Raw genomic sequence first — 17,740 nt, forward strand, 5'->3', positions numbered from 1 at the left:
ACACATACATACTGAACCGATGCTCTTTTCATGTTCCTGTCATTTGAAAGGTCAGCATCCTCTGGCCCACTGTAGTGTGTGGACTCCGCTCTGGACATTGCTCTGTGTGTGTACACCACTCACTCCCAGGATTTTTCTAAGTCAGAAACTTCTGGTCTCACTGTAGTTCAAGGGCTCAACTCTTCAGGATATTTTCTTTATGCACTACTTTATTGGTGTTATTGTATTAAAGAAGTGGAGCATGTATCATTCGCCCTTCATGCGGACTGCATCGTTTATAAACATTTTGTTTTAATTGTGCTACAATTTTGCTCTCTCGAGTGTGATCTACAAGCACGTCACAATAGTGAAGTTGATGCATAGCAGCCTGTATGAAAGGTACTGCCATCCCCTGATAGTACATCCAATCTCCCAATATTTTTTCATATTTCTGCAGTAGCTACCTGTTGTGGGAGGGGTATCTCCAGTGTCATGCAGTGATCTATTGCTCGCACCTAACTCTCAAAGGTAGAGTGTACTCCACCACATTTCTGCAATGTTATTTTTGGCATTCCCAGACCACAAGCTATCAGTGCCGATTTGGGTTGGTTTGTCTCTAGGTCTAGTGGTATATGATGGAGCAACAACTTTGGATAATCATTTGCCGGCTAGTTATTTCTTTAGCGTACCCATCACCCTGTCCCAGAATAACGGTATCCCGGGGCTTCGCAGTGTAGCGAGCACTAGGTCACCTGCAGGATTCTCACATCTGATGCAATCCGGGGAGTCAATTTCCCAAACTGCCACATTTTTTGATTAGTGATATTAGGTCCTGTGCAGAAACTTCAACTGAATCATCTGGAACTGTGTGCCAATATCTACCTCATGTGGTGCCATCTTGGCTGTCTGCTAGTCCTTGTCTGAAAGTTTTCCAATGTAGTTTTCCATGCCAATCTAAGGGTGTCCAAGGAGTTAGGTGTGGATCACTAGTTAACAGTACACCTTGATATCTTATGTGCACCTATATCTCGCTAAACAGGAGCATAGTTAGTTTGGGCCCACTCCACCAGAGACTCAATTGCATTGACGAAAAGCAATCGGGACAGTGGACACTCGTCTCGTTCCCTTCTCCATCAAACAGCACTTGATAATGCTCTCCTGTTCCAACCCTTGCCACCAAATCAGTCGCCAAAAACCTGGGGCCTCATTTACGAGGCTGTGCATCACTTTTTGTGACGCACCAGTGGCGTAAAAAATGTGCCTTGTTGCGCCATGTTTACATAGTGACACATCTAGGTAGATGCATCACTTTGTAAACCCCTGCGTCACATAATACCTACGCCAGGTATATTGTATGCAAGGGGGGCGTATTGACGCAAGAAAGGGTCGTGGAAGTGATGCAGTGAAATCTATAAGATTTTACTGCGCCATTTCTTGGCTGCTAATGCGTCAAAATCTTACGCATGCTTCATGGCAGGCATAAGACTGATGCAGGCACTAACAACATGGGACTTGCCCATGGGAAAGTACACATTGCTGGAGTTGCGTCACTTTTGAGACACACTCCAGCAATGCGTCACTTTTGCGCCAACAGATACGTCAGAAATAGTGACGTATCTGTAACTCCTTGCGACATAATGCATCATATCTATACTACTATTATAAAGGAAGAACTTTGAACCTTTGAGGCGGGTAAACTCGGGAACCACAGCCCCAATCCACACACCCGATACATCGTTGTAATCGTCAGGGTGTGCAGATGGACATAGGCTATATAAACGTAATAAATATATGAAATTTAAAAAATTTACCAAAAAAAAGTAGTCCCTTGGAAGAAGCGCCGGCCGCAACGTGCGTGCTGACGTGAGGAGCGCGGGGAGGAGCAGCGTCCAGGAGCGTGAGGAGGACCGGCGGACATGGCACTGGGAGGAGGGGCATACAGGCAGTGAGGAGCGGCGGACAGGCGGTGAGGAGAGGCGGTGAGGAGCGGCGGACAGGCGGGGAGGAGCGGCGGACAGGCGGGGAGGAGCGGTTAGCGGCGGATGAGGTAAGTTATTTATTTATTTAGTTAGGAGTGGTGAGCGGCGGAAAAATGAAGCAAAAATGACAATCGTGAGCAAGAGGAAGCAAACGGAGCATTACAAAAGTGAGCCAAACAGTGCATTACAGGAAGAAAAAGTTATGTGTGCAGGTTACAAAAGCGTAGAAAGTAAACATAGAGGTATAGGAGGAAAAAGTGACGTGTGCAGGTAGCAAGAGGAAGCAAACGGAGCATTACAAAAGTGAGCCAAACGGTGCATTACAGGAGGAAAAAGTTACGTGTGCAGGTTACAAAAGCGTAGAAAGTAAACATAGAGGTATAGGAGGAAAAAGTGATGTGTGCAGGTTACAAAAGCGTACAAAGTAAACATAGAGATATAATACTGCAATATATGGAGGAAGTCTCCGGGGGACCCACGGACAACGTCGGGACGGGCTGCTAGTTATAAATATGACGCATCAATCATGATGCAAGGAGTGTGCACTGAGAAGTGACGCATCGCTGCTTTCACGCAGCAATGCGTCATTTCTCATAAATGAGGCCCCTGGTGTCCAAAATTGAGCTTCTTGAGCTAGTTCCACTCAAATGAGTTGAATGCCTTTTTGAGATCTACCATCAAGAGGGCCAAAAGCCATCCAGAGAGTTCAACAAAGCCAGGGTTTTGTGTAGGCACCAGATGTTGTGAAGTATGGAGAGACCAATACTTTACTAGAGCATAGATACTGACCCTTAAAAACACGTACGGTTAAAAAGTTCTAAGGGCACAGGAGCTGCCATACTCGATGCTCTTCCCCGCAAGACTTCGAGTGGTGGCGGACGACAGAACTTGGTTCTTTGATACACCCGAGGTAGGACATGACTGGCTGGAGGGATGGCGCACTGTGGACCGTTCGGATCGTAGGTCAAGACCGCACTGCCACCGGGATAACGAAGATGCTGCAGGAACTCCTGGTTCCAGAAGCCCGGACGCGAGCCAAGCTCCACTGAAAGAAAAGGAATGACCACCGTCCTCACGATACAGACTCCTGATGCACACGATGGCCCTGTATAAATCTGGGCCTCTACCGCTTTGTGGCTCTGGACTGGGACAGGACTGGGGGCTCTAAAGGGCTGGAGCCTCGGTGAACTATTTCCTCTGACAAGCAAGTATTGGGTTATGGGAGGGGAAAAAGCGCTCTGCTGAGTTGGGGTGGCGGGCAGTTGTAAGTTCGCTAAGCAGGGAGGCAGGGAGGGTGGGAGGGATCCGGGATGAGGGGGTAGCTGGGTTATTTCATTTTGTTGGTTCTGTTGTTTGAATGGTGCTAAGGTGAGATGTTGCTTTAATGAAGGTACATCACAGGTCAAATTCCTTTCGATTTGCACAACACTACTCTCAGCTATAGATGATTACACACGTGACTGGTACACCTGAGACTCTTCAGACACAGCCCACCCGTCAGTCTTCCCTAACCGTTTTGACATGGAATGTCCGGGGACTGGGAGACAAGGTGAAGAGAGGTCTGGTACTTCAGTACTTGAAGCGCTGCAATCCGGCGATAGTTCTACTACAGGAAACACACCTGGTGGGCTCTGCCTCAAAGGCAATGGATAGATGGGATTACAGGACTGTAGCGCATGCAGACTTCTCCTCAGGTTCTAAAGGGACAGGGATCCTTGTAAGGAAAAATTTCCCGCTGGTGTGTCAACAGATAAAAGTCGATGATCAGGGCCGCTTTGCGGCTGTAACATGCCAATGGGAGGGTCGTCTGTTTAATTTTGTTTCTGTATATGTCCCCCCTGTTCTACAGGCTACGGCACACACTGCCCTCACGGCATTCCTACTGGCTCTACCTGCAGCGACGCTGGTGATAGGGGGTGACTTTAATGATATTATGGATGATGAGATTGATAGATACCCGTTCACAACAGTGGTGTGAGTGGGGCGGCGACTGCTGGAAGCCTTGGGGCTTACTGACTGCTGGAGACACAAACACCCTTGCGATAGACAGTATACCTACTACTCTGCGGCCCACAATTGTCTCTCCCGATTGATTATGTTCTGATGTCTGCAGATGGCCTACAAGGTATTGACGGGGCAGATATCCGCCCCAGGGGCATTTCTGATCACTCCCCTCTGCTACTCACGTACACAAACCACCGTATGCATAGGCAGCGAATGTTCCCGGTTCACGCGGGATATCTACAGGTAGCCCCCCTAATGCGGGGTCTAACCAAAACCACCAAACAGTTTTTTCAAGAAAATACTGGCTCCGTGGACTCCCACAGTACCCTATGGGAGGCCTATAAAGTCATCCTGCGCGGGCAGGCATTAGCCTCCATTACTGGCCATAAGCGAGCACAGCGGCGGGAACTAAACGCCCTTGAGGAGGATCTTGCCGCTGCAGTCTTGGAACAGGAAACTCGCTGGGGGCAGCCCATGAGGTCCGCCTTAAACGAACCGTTTGGGTGACGTATCAGAAGGAAACGGTTAAAAATACACTTCTGGCGACCCGCCACAGAGTTTATGAGTTAGGGGATAAAGCGGGGAAGATGTTAGCCTGGTTGGACAAAAAAGAAAAAGCAGGTAGAGTTATTGCACAACTGACGTCCCCCACGGGGTCTATGACCTCAGATCCTGGGGCCATAGTCAGCCTCCTGGCCGATCATTTTGAAAACACTTACGCCCCCCAAGCGCCCTACACGGTGGAGGAAGCATACGATTATATCAAAGATCTGACGATCCCAAGCCTTTCCCCAGAAGCGGTGCTCCTACTGGAAGCGGACATCACCGCGGATGAAATACAAGAGGTGACTTATGCACTCTCGTCTGGCATGGCGCTGGGCCCTAATGGGCTTCCGGTGGAATTATATTAAAAAACTGTGCAAACGACGACCCCTTTCCTATTTAACATGTTCTCTGATAGTCTAGAAGCTGGGGAACTGCCTAGAGATCAACGCCTCGCTACGATTGTCCCGATCCATAAACCTGGCAAGACCGCGACGTCCTGTGCTTCCTACCGCCCTATCTCCTTAATAAATGCGGAACCAAAGATCCTCGCCAAGTTACTACCGTTGCGACTGGCCCCACACCTGGCCACTTTAGTGCATCCAGATCAGTCTGGTTTTATGCCACATCGCAGTACGGCGCTCAATCTGCGCCGCTTGCAGGCAGTGATGGCCCGCCGAGAACACATAAAAGAACCTGCTGTCCTCCTCTCCCTGGACGCCACTATGGCGTTCGACACAGTGGAGTGGCCTTACCTGTTCACGGTGCTCCAACACATGGGCTTTGGCCCTACGTTCTGCGCCTGGATTCGTTTACTCTATGCCAAACCCCTGGCCCATGTGGCGGCTAATGGACACATCTCTAGGGATTTCCCACTCGGCCGCGGAACGAGGCAGGGATGTCCGTTATCCTCCTTGTTATTCACACTGATCCTTGAACCGTTAGCAATTTGGATCCGGTGGGAACCATCCATCAAAGGTATACCGTGGTTTGCTGTATGGGAAGATTGCATATCCCTATATGCAGACGACATACTTCTTTATCTCACTTCCCCCAAAAAATCAATTTTAGAGCTTCTAAATGTATGTGAAAAATTCGGGAGAGTGTCGGGATACAGGATTAATTGGACTAAATCAGCCCTCTTGTTCTTGCCGGCCTCCCGCCTCAGCTCCCTGCGACCTGTCCTTTGCGTCCTACCGGGTTGGCGTTCAAATACCTGGGTGTCCATATCACATCCAACCCAGATGAATTCTACACTTTAAATTTGAAACCTCCTCTGGACCGTTTTAAACGAGATGTGAAGGTGTGGAGGTCCCTCCCCCTCACCCTCCTGGGCAAAGCAGCCCTTTACAAAATGATATCCCTCCCTCGCTTCCTTGAAAATTCTCCGTTCCCGGTGCAGCCCTCTTATTTCTTAGCGATCGCGGCTGCGGTCTCTAGCTTATTATGGGATGGGGAACCAGCGCTTATTGTACAAAGTAAGCTGGTAAAGGGCTGGTACGACGGAGGCATCGCGCTCCCAAACATGGAACTGTACTACTGGGCTGCCCACCTCAAACAAATCAATTTCTGGTTGCACGCCCTGCAGACTGAACCGGCATACTTAGCAGACAGACAGTGCTTGGAATCCAGAGGACATTCGGGGAACCTCTACAGTCGGAGTATGCCCTCGGACCTTTTGGGCCCTACACGCCACTCGGTGCAACTCTAGTACAAAGCACATAAGCGCCTTTAATGCTCAGATCTTATCACGCAGATGACACCATTATGGGACTTGTACAGTTTGGGTTCTTTGCGCAGCAGTAAGGGGTTCCAAGCCTGGGACAACATAGGTATTTTAGTGGTAGGAGACCTTTGGAAGAAACGCAAAGTGGTGGACTTCTCTTTCCTGCAAAACAATTACGATATGGCGCAAACTGAGCGGTCTAGATATATCCAAATTCGACATGCATTACAAACAACCATCCCGGCAGGGACAGACCTGCAGGAATCCACCCCTCCCGAGGATAGGTTACTGACGGAACATATGTCGTGCAAAGCGACATCCTTTACATATCGTAAGCTGGTTAACAACCTTCCTGATATGACATCTAAGCTTAGGTTGAATTGGTCCCGTGATATTGGTGAATTCGATGACTCGGAGTGGCAGGATGCCCTTTCCTCCCCACGGGAGACGGCTATCCCCTCCAGGCTCAAATTAGTCCAACTGAAAATATTGCACCGCACATACTACACCAGAACGGTCCTTTACAAGATAGGGAAGTCATCACATGTGTATTGTCTGCGTGGATGCGGGGAGTAGGGAACATTCTATCATACTATATGGGACTGCGGTCGGGTGGCACTGTACTGGACTGCTGTGATGCGCACCATCTCCCAGACCCTAACTGTTTCCCTACTGCCCGATCCCCGGCGCTGTTTGTTAAATGTATGGGAAGCGACTGATCTAACTCAACGTCAACAGGATAGGGCTATGTTGAGTATGATGATGGCGAAACGCAACATTGCCAGGCTGTGTGGTTCTGATGTACTGTACGCTAAGGGACTGGTGCAGGGACATGGATGAAGCTATGGTGGCCGAAAAAGCGGTATTTGTCCACCGTGGATGCCCTGGGAAGTGGAAGCAAATATGGGGTGCATGGAATAGGTTCAGGGGTGATATATGCGAACCCCCACGGCTAGACGAGGATTTGGTTACCTCAGATTGAGAGTTGTATTTATGTACAGGTACGCTGTTTTATGGCTGCATCCAATCTACTAGAATTCCTACTGTTTGATGGTGCTATACTGGATGGACCTGACTGTAAAGTGATGTATTTACTCTATATGCTCTATGATGATCAACTGTATGTCTAATCGCCTACCATGTTCAACTCAATAAAAACATGTTAAAAAAACACGTACGGGCTTATTTACAAGCCCCGTGTGCCGCCCATATGTCACTTTTTCCCATTTTAATAGTGACGCACCTGCGGCGCAATGGTCTTGTAAATAAGCCTCATAGTACTTTGCAAATTGCACCCAATCTTTCTGCATCTACATCATGTTTGAAAAGACTAGATAAACATTAACAGTCAGGCAAGAAACCCGGACTCAGTCTGGTCACGGCGCCCTAAGAAATATAGCTATCAAGCGGCCCAAGCCTTGTCATCTGCAACACCCCAGCCACTCCTCCGTTTCTATAAACAAGGTGCACTGATGTCACCCCAGGGCTCCCCTAATGCATAGGGATGTGCACAGTGGGAAATCAGGCACCATGTTCAATACTCTGCATGTACACCTCCTCCTATTGCCAGGACTGTGGAGTTATTTATATCCTGGTGTCACTCGAGCACCTATTACTCACCTCTTTGAATGATACTCTCCACATGCTCCATACACAGGTTCAGAAGCTGCTGCTTGTATTCTGTCACGGACTGAGTTAGGCGTGCAAGTGGTAGATCCTCTGGACTCCAGCTGTTGCGGCTACAGTCAGGATTCACATCCATCACCAGTCCCTGCAGGTCCTGAAGAGGCAACATAACAGGGTATCAAAGAATGTTAAGACTCCCTAGAGCACATCAACAAGCACTACTGCACACCAGATCCATACTAAGTATAAAGTATATTGCAAAGTATGCTGTTGTCTTGCAACGGCAATCAGCTCAACCTATGTCCTGGAAATCTGCCTCTTTGAAGTAGCCCCAGAAAATCCATATGTAAAACAGGATATGTACTATGCCCTGAACCTTCAACAATCCCCAAACGTGTTCTAACTATGTGCTGAAACCTCGCTGGGATAAGATCATACTGACCTCATTGGACTTGCTGGCCATGCATCAGATGGTTAGGGCCAGAACGTTGAAAGATCGGCACAAGGCCATAGTGGTCTAGTCAAGTGAAGGGCCAATGCCTTCAGCACCTTGTGAGAATATCTCCACAAGTCTCAATGCCCTTCCCTACAGATGGCACAGCACCAAGTGATATATAACCAGGCACAGCCATCTTGTGGCATATTCATTTTCAGCTGAGGATTACACAAAATGCCTGACTATGGCATGGTGGCCAGGACATGAGGAAGTGGCCTCCTTCTCAGGGGCCCCATGGCTAGTGGGGTGGGGTCATCTCCTGCCTCCCAGGGGGCCCTTATGGGTTGTCATTATATACTTGGAATAGGGTATTACGATTTCAAATTATCTGTAATACATATCCTCTCCACGTACCTGTCAAACTCCTTAGTTCTCCTTTGCTCACTTCTCTAATCCATTCTTTTCCTCTACAGCTCCTTCCATACTTGCCCAGTAGATACATAAGATTAGCTACACACAAAACACTATTCACCATCTTTTGAGAACTGCTAGCATTATTAGAACTTGTGTACTTCTTCTTTTATGTTATGTCTTTTTTTATTCTCCATCAGATGTTTCCATCATATTCATAACATATTTCACAAGTTGGTGGTTGTTGGAGCAGCCAACGCGTGTTTCGCCCCCTGTTGGTCCATTGACCTGGGGCTTTCTCAAGGCTCTTGTATTAACTTCTGCATCAAAGTTGTCAATCATTGCAATTGGTATCACTTATAAGGTATTAACAGCAATGAAGACGGAAGTATGGTTGTTGGAGTTTTGCTCGTCATTCAGTTTCGCGCCGGAGCTCAAACTGACCTAGGACGCAAAACTGAAAGACGATGGAGAATAAAATAAGAAATTACATAAAAGAAGCAGTACTCAAATTAATTATGGTGTACTATACTCGTTCGTTGGAAGAAGAAATTACCTCAAATTAAATACGAGGACGCACTCAACCTTTTTACAATTGTTCATAACAGTGGCATGGAAGGTCCAAACCTTGAGGTAGCATCCTACCTCTAAGAAAAAGAGGCATTACTTTCCAGGGAGAGATGACTTGGACCTTACAACCCTAACACAGCAGCATTTTTAGAACTGTTGGGCATCCTTAGGACATACAGTTATGTAACTATTAATCATGATTCCAATATTTCAGTATGTGATTGCTAAACATGGTTGAGAGAAGCACCTCTCTTCTTGTTAAACAGGAAGCAAAGCAATGTAGTTAGAAAGGAAATACTCATCAACAGTAGAGTCTATTCCTCACACAAACATCCTTGATGACAACAGAATAACATTAAAACACCTCACAAAAACATACATGGCTATGTGACTCTCGTCAGTGAGAAAGCTCATAGACATGTAGGGAGGCATCCCTAGACTGCTATAAAGCCACCCACAGAAATGTGCTAAAAGAATGCTGATAATATGACTTGGACTCTTACTTGGAATTTTGGGGGACGGGATACTCTTTTACAGATGAGGAAGATTTTCCATCTGCCGTATTACAAAGGCTTTGTAGCCTGTGGCACTTGTTATCCAGTGGAAGGGTTATCTGCCAGCTTTGACAGCAAACCCTGTCCACCTAACTCTAAATAAAGCCCATAATCTTCAGATACTGTGCTCATGCCAAAAGCATCAATGTACTAGGTCCCCAGCATTCAAGTGTACTCCCCTTCTACCACCCAAAAAGATCAATGTAGTAGTCCTCACCTGCACCACTCAAATACAAGGTCACCAGCAAAACCATCTGCATACAGAGTCTGAGTCAAAACAATATATCTGCTGAGTTTCAGACAAAACCAGCAACATACAGGGAGCCAAGACAAAACCAGCAATGCACAGGGAGCTCACCTCTTGAAAAATCTGTGTGACCACATAAGGTCTGTTACTGAGCACCTCGCTTTGAAGAAGGCCTTGAAAACAATTCCCTTTAGCCACCATGTCAACACCACATGTTATGTTAACATCACTTGGTGTAGCGCAACGAAATATACCCAAAGTAATATTTTGGCGCTTGGCTAACTCATTACCAGCAAACTAATTGAAGCAACCATGTCTTTTGTATTAAATCTCTTTATTGACATATTAGGACGCATATATAAACAGCACATGACCATATGGCCCCAGACTCTCGTTACATTGTAGAATAGGGGGCTCAGGCAATAAAACAAACAGAGCCATGTCACGCTATAGAGCCAATTCCAAGAATGGGTGCGCTGTAGATGCGAACAATCTTTGTCAAGAACAAAAGAAACCAAGAACAACCAAAACACCCCCACGCCCACCCCAACCCCCCTCCTCCCACCCACCACCCACATTCCAAGTCCACTACCCCCCTCCATCAAGGGCTCCATCTCATTAACCCGTCCCCGACTAATCTACATCTGACAGACGCAGTAAGCGCAGATAGCGAGGACATGTAACCTCTTGAAACTCTGAGGCCAGCAGGGACAAGAAAGGCTGCCAGAGCTCAGAGTATTTAGCACCCTACCCCGCCTATGTCAAAGACAGCTTTCCATGCCTTACACATGCCACAGACGGTGGAGCCAGCTCTTAAACGTGGGAGTATGTGTAGTGCACCAGTGTGACAGACTATTCTGGATAGCAGAACCCAGGGCAATAGTTTTTAATCTACCCCTACGAGTGCGTAACGGATATGTGATGGGATTTGGCAACCCTAGCAATACATAGGAAGGAAACCGTGGGATCTCTGTGTCGAAGTGTGCGTCAACCTCGTCCAGGACCTGCTTCCAGTACCCCTGAAGCTGAATACCATCCCAAAGCAGGTGGACTAGTGTGCCCGTCTCCCCGTACCCACGCCAACATGTCGCCTCCCTAGAATGGTCAATCTCATGTAACCTCTCCGGCGTGTAGTACCAATATGTTGCAACTTGAGTGAGGGTGTCCGTAAGACCCATATGGTATGCGGAGTGCCGGGCCTAGTAGCAAATACCCTCCCAGTCTTTGTGGCTAAACGTCTGACCCAACTCCCTTTCCCAACGTGCCTTCCCTGAATTATATATGTGCGTGCACTTGGCTTGTAACATTTTGTCCGAGATGAGCTTTTTATCAGATTTACGTGTAATTAACCAGTACTCATACGGCCACCAATGTCTGTCGGCCGCAGAGCGTACCTGGCCGTTGAGCGCCCAGTGTCAAGCCTGGAGATATCTGAGCCTCTCCGACTCTGGCAGACCATACACCTGTCGGAAAGCCTCAAATGTGAACACCCCTTCCCTCTGCATACAAGTGATACAAGGACCTACATCCCTCCGGTCGCCATTTCGCGAAAGCCACGGTGTCTCGCCCTGGGCCAAAATCCGGATTATCCATCAAGGGTGTGAGGGGCGACGGAAAAGAGTTGAGCTCATGTTTGACATTAGTGCTATCCCACACTTCCATAGGGACCCTGGTAATGTGCGAAGCGTACAGGTTAGGGGGTATAGGCTGCCGACGAAGGAAGGGGATCTCTTGAAGCGGACGACCCACGAACGCCTGGTCTTGAAAAAGCCAATGCTTTTCAGACTCCCATCTGCTCCACTCAACAAGGAAGCCAGCTGGGCCACTTGGAAATAAAGAAGCAGGTCTGGGAAGCCGAGACCCCCTTTCTCGGGGGAAAGTGTTGTGAGTCTGAGTTTCATCCGTGCTTTTTTACCATTCCAGATAAACTGAGCTATTTCTGACTGAGTCTGGCAGATCCAGCCCACCGGTGGCCACGGCGGGATGGTGCGGAACAGATAAAGAATCTGGGGAAGGAACGTCATATTTACCGCCGCCACCTTTCCCAGCCAGGACAAGGGGAAATGCCTCCATTTGCCCAGCTTGCACCTGATTTTATGGCGTACCCGCACATAATTAATACGAACCGTATTATGAAGTTTAGGCGCCAGCTGAATCCCCAAGTACGGGATTGCTTCAGTCGACCAGTGAAAAGGAAAATCCCCCTGCAAAAATTCCCACGTGTGTCCATCCAAGGACAGGTCCAGGGCCACAGACTTGCTCATGTTGACTTTAAAGCTTGCCGCTTGTGCAAACGCGTCGAGGGTGTCAAGACACGCCAGCAACGACTCCCTGGGATGGGACAAGGAGAGTAGCACATCATCTGCGTACAAACTTATGGTGTAAGTGTAGCCACCAAATTTGATCCCTTGCACCTTTGGGTCAAGCCTCAGTCTCTGCGCCAACGGCTCCATGTATAAAGCAAAGAGCAGGGGCGACAAAGGGCACCCCTGTCTCGTTCCCCGCTCTATAGCAAACCGAGGAGAGGTACAGCCATTAACTCGGACCGTCTCAGTTGGGAACTTGTAGCAATTCATGACAAAGGTTCGAAACTTCTCCCCCATTCCGCCTTCACCCCGCTCCAGGTAGGGCCAGTGGACCCGATCAAAAGCCTTTTCAGCATCAATCGCCAGCATCATGAATTCTCCAGACATACGTGTGGCTTTCTCTATCAAGTGCAGGGCCCTCTTGGTGTTGTCAGCGGTTTGGCATTCTGGGATAACCCCAACCTGATCCGGATCAATCAGGCTACTCATAAGGGGCGCAAGTCGTGCCGCTAGAATGCCTGTATAAAGCTTGAGGTCAACGTTAAGAAGTGAAATAGGGCGGAATGCCTCACACTGCAAGCAATCTTTTCCTGGCTTGGGGATGACGGAAATAGTAGCGTCCAGCAGGTCTCCGGGAATCGCGCCCTGCGCCGGGAATGAATTAAAGAGGGCCGTCAGAAGGGGGGTTACTTGTGAACAGAACGTCTTATAAAAACTTTGCCAGCTTAAGACGCGAAATAGCTGTGATAACCTCTTCTGGCCTAATGTCACGATCTAAGAGGTCCGCCTGCTCTTTCGTGCTGGAAGAGGGACAGATGCGAGAAAGGACTCTCCCGCAGATGACTCAATGGAGTACCCAGCATAAAGAGAGGCATAAAAATCACTAAAGGCAGCGGTTATATCAGCATCCTCTGCAACCTGACCACCCCCCCTCCCCATGGGAGGATCTCCTGCAAGGCCTGTCGCTGTCTTACCTCGCGCAATTTGTTGCCCAACAGGCGCCCGCACCTGTCACCACCAGTATAATACGTGTGTTTCAGGCTCAAAGCAGCGCACTCGGTCCGGTCTTGGTCTAACGCTGCCAATTGGTGACGCATGGCCTTAAGTTGCTTCCAAACCCGGGGAGCCGCCGTTCACTGGTGCATTTGTTATAAATCCCACGTCTGCAAAGTAAGCTCCTCCCTTTTATGCACGCGTTCGACATTGTCTGCCGCCGAAATCGCAATAAGCTCACCCCGCAACACTGCCTTTAGCGCTGCGCATTGCGTCGCCAATGTGGTGTCCGTATTGCTATTATGCTCAAGATAGTCTGCTATAACCCCCTTGAGCCGTACAGCCACCTCCTTGCGATGTAACAGCGTTTCCCACAGCCTCCAGCTCCGCGTCACACACGAAACAGGCGGGGAGGGAAAACACAACGGTCACCGGCGCATGATCCGAGAGACATGCAGTACCTATATCTACACCCGTCGTGAGTGCCTGAAGTGATGTGGAAGCCAATAAGTAATCTAAACCTGCGTATGTCTTATGTGCATTAGAGTAATATGTGTACTCCCTGTCCCCAGGGTGAAAGCTGCACCAGAGATCCACCAAGCCCAACTCCCGCAACCGGGCCTACCCGTCCGTGGAGAGAGCTCCTGACTGAGAAGTGTGCTGACACGACCTATCCAGGGTGTTGTCAAACACTAGGTTAAGGTCCCCGCCCAGCAGGACATGGCGGTCCGTTGTACTGGAAACCTGATAAGTGCAAGTTGGAAAAACCTCTCCTGACCCTCATTGGGAGCATAGACAGAGTCTATAGTAAATACTGAAGAACCCAGAGAGAACCTATATGTCAATAGCCTCCCCCTTATCTCGACCCCCTTCTGCAAAACCTTACCCCTAAATCGCTGGGCCACCAAGATCGCGACCCCCTGCAGTTTTTGTGGCAGCAGAGGAGAAGAACTGTAATGGGACACTACGAGCTCTGAGTCTGTGGCAATCTCTCTGTAGTAAATGTGTCTCCTGTAGGAGGCAAATATCGGCCTGCGAGTGCTCTACTAAAGAAAGGACCACCCTGCGCTTCACCGGGTTATTTAGCCACCTGACATTTAACGTCAAGACTAAGTTCGGTGTCAGGCATTACTCACCAGATACCCGGAAGTGCCCATGGAACTTAGCTAACTGCAAATGGAGTGGATGGGATAGACCTCGCACCTCAAAATCTAGTATGGACAGTACTCTGGGTCCTCCCGATGGAGCTCTTTGGACTTGGAACAAACCAACCCCCCCTCCCAACTGCCCTACCCCAACTAAAGCCCCAGGAAAAACAGGCAAAACATGTTCAAATTGTCCTTCATCCTCAGATGACCGGAAAAGTGGTATAGTGGGGTAATCCATGAAACACACAACAGCTCCCCCTCCCACCAACGAGCCCTGCAGTGAAAAAATAAAAAGATAAACCAGCAGGTGTAGGCAATATACATAAATCAGCCAGTCTGGGGAAGATTGGTGTCCAAGGCGGCCGCCTCAACCGCAGCTCTTTGGCCTTCGGCAATCTCGGCGCCGGAGGCTTCTTCACCCGCCGTCGCCGTCTTTGCATAAGCCACCGGGGATTGGAATAATCCGCATCAGCCACCTGACTCGCCGTCTCATGTTCCTCCGCAGGTGGATCAATGCCCAACAGTCGACAGGCCTCCGAAACTGAACGTAGCTGGTACGTTTTGTTCTTCCATTTAAAGACCAGGCAGAATGGGTGGCCCCAACTATAGGCAATTTTCTGCTGCTGTAAATGGGCCGTAACAGGCTTAAAAAGTCTGCGCTTCTGCAAAGTGAGCGCCGAGAGGTTTTGATAAAGGACCGGTGATTGACCCTGAAATGTCGATGGATGCATCTGCCTGGCCCTCTGTAGGATCTCTTCCTTTGTGCGAAAGTCCTGTATACAGACCAGAATGTCAGGATGGGACGCTGAGGCGGTTCGCAAAGCCCCAGCGCGGTGAGCCCTATCCAGATGCAGCTCAGAGTCCAGCGGGCACCCCAAGATATGGTTGAAGAGTTCCCTTGCAAAACAAAACCGGTCCTTTGTTTCCTCGCTTGGGGGCACATTGCGAATCCATATATTATGCCGCCGGGAGCGGTTCTGAAAATCTTCCAGATGCGTCTGGAGATCAACCTGCTGATCGTGGAGACTTACGATTTCTTGTTTCAGAGCCGCGAGTTCCGTATCTGTATTATTGCTTTTCGTTTCAAGCTCAGCAACCCTTTCTCCAATACCGTCCAATCCTTGCGGACCTACCTAATTTCACTAGTGAATTACTTTTTCAGGGTGTGAATATCGTCTCTCAGGGACATGAATAAGGACTCCAAAAAGGCCTTGGTGAAAGGCTCCGAGTCGGACGCGAGCTCCAACGATGCCTGTTTCATGACTGATGCCATGGCGTTTCACTGATGGCTCTCCTGGACCTTGGGAAAGAGATCCTTATCTGTTTCATCTCTGCGCCCCCTGGTAGTGGACATCGCCCACCTCCGACGCCACCGCTCTCCCCAGACCAGGCCTTTATCCAACATTCACTCAGCGATCAGGCCCACCGTCTGCGACTCCCGCTAGACCTCTAGGTCCTCGTCTTGCCCATGTCCTACCGTCGTAGAGGTGTCATACCGTGTCACCCACTTCACTCTCGCCTCGCCGGGACCTCCAATACTCTCTCCCTTAGTGAATGCTCTGACCACAGTGTTATCTGGGCGGCCACGACAGCCCCGCCAGATGTCTTCAGGCCCCCTCTTCTCACGGGGCACAGCACTGGCCACAGCCGCTCCGTCAGTCACCGGCCCCCACAACAGCGCCGATTCTACTGCACCCACACTCAGTACTCCAGCTACACTGTGCCTCGGCTCCGAAGTGTGCCCTACCTTCAAGCAGGGTCCGCCGCTGTCCTCCTCCACACTCTTACTCCCATTCACAGGGCCCCCAGCCACAAATACAGCGCGAGCACCTGGGGGTGCACAGTCCAAATAGGTTCCGCTCTCACCGCCATCTTGGCGACGCCCCCCCTAACCCCTCCCCCCCCCCGCAACCATGTCTTTAAAAGCTTTTTAAACTTACTAAGCTCTGTACATGAGCTATTTTGCAGGGGAAGAAGAAGTAGAACAGGCCATGGCAAGAGAAAGACCTCCCGCCAAATCTCAAAGTATGGAACAGAGGAATTCGAAGTAAGGATTTGTCCTTCGATCTAAACAACTCGACAGGGCCGATGTATCTAATCCTGATTAGCAAGTAATATGGGCCTTTGCCAGTGAGTGACTTATGGGTGAGGCAATAACTATATGGTCCCAGCATCCACGCACAGCACCATACTAGGACACTTTAGGAGGTGAACTACCCTAGATGCCTCACTGATTATTGTCTAACTGTAGTGTCGTTGTCAGGGGCATGCATACTGTGCATGATCCTGGGTGTACCTACAATTTGGTTTATGTAACTTACTTACTATAGCAGCGTTTTGAACAGTTAAGATTTTCTTGCCTGTCTATAGCGCACTGGAAGCCTATATTCTAATGTTGTTGAACTCAGATTACCGAAAGACACTTTGATGACCTCATGATCAGCTTCTTTAGAGGCCTCATGGAATCACTACCTTACAGTTTTGGGCAACAGGCACAGAGAGCACATTTTTCCCTCTTGGACACCTCTTGAAACCAGAGGTGTTGGGTAGGCCTATGCAAAGAGCTTAAATGCTGAAAAAATGTTGATGAATATACTTTGCATCTGGGGACAGGACCATGAGTCAATAAATTCTTGCACCACCAAATATGAAGTTGTTCATAGGGATGTCCCAAACGTGTGGCTCAGGTCTATGTTGCAATCAACAGGGTGCAATGGTAAGCCCAACTTCAATGCCACACTGGGCAGAGAACTCACAGGCTGGCCTAGAGACCACAAGGGATTGCTACTCCGAGCTGAAATTTTGAAGTGGTAGAGAATGATGGTTGCCACAGGCCCAGTTCTTGGTATATGAAGAACTGAACCAATATATACAAAAGTTGTGGGATCAACGCAATTTGAAGACACCAACCCATAAGCTCTTACAAGTTCTACTGACTTTTGGTGGCAGATGTAATCGGGTGATCACTTTGTGATCAGCGGTGCGGTTCCCTAACGGTGCAAGAAAAAGCGGCGAAGAGAAATGGGAGGCGGAGAGTGATCTGCACGAGCGAGCGGTGGTGCAAATGTGAGGCTGACAGCACCCGCCTGATTCCTTGTATCTGCGGCCAGCTAAGATTACAGTGTGCCAGTGTGGAGACCCCTCCCTGCAAGAAAGAGGTTAGCCTGTTGGACAAAGTCGTTTAATTGAATTATGGGGGCTGGGGGGCTAAGATGACA

General features: G+C 49.0%; 1 protein-coding gene across 1 annotated transcript in view; it reads right to left on the bottom strand.

Annotated features, from left to right (window-relative positions):
• Positions 1-17,740, bottom strand: part of TRIM47 (tripartite motif containing 47) — a 52,669-nt gene that overhangs the window by 9,057 nt on the left and 25,872 nt on the right. The window contains exon 4 of the mRNA XM_086930731.1: positions 7,852-8,011. Coding sequence (XP_086786857.1) covers positions 7,852-8,011 — 160 coding nt within the window. The remainder of the gene's footprint in view (positions 1-7,851; positions 8,012-17,740) is intronic.

This window comes from Lissotriton vulgaris, chromosome 7 (genome assembly GCF_964263255.1).
Source record: "Lissotriton vulgaris chromosome 7, aLisVul1.2, whole genome shotgun sequence".
Taxonomy (NCBI): domain Eukaryota; kingdom Metazoa; phylum Chordata; class Amphibia; order Caudata; family Salamandridae; genus Lissotriton; species Lissotriton vulgaris.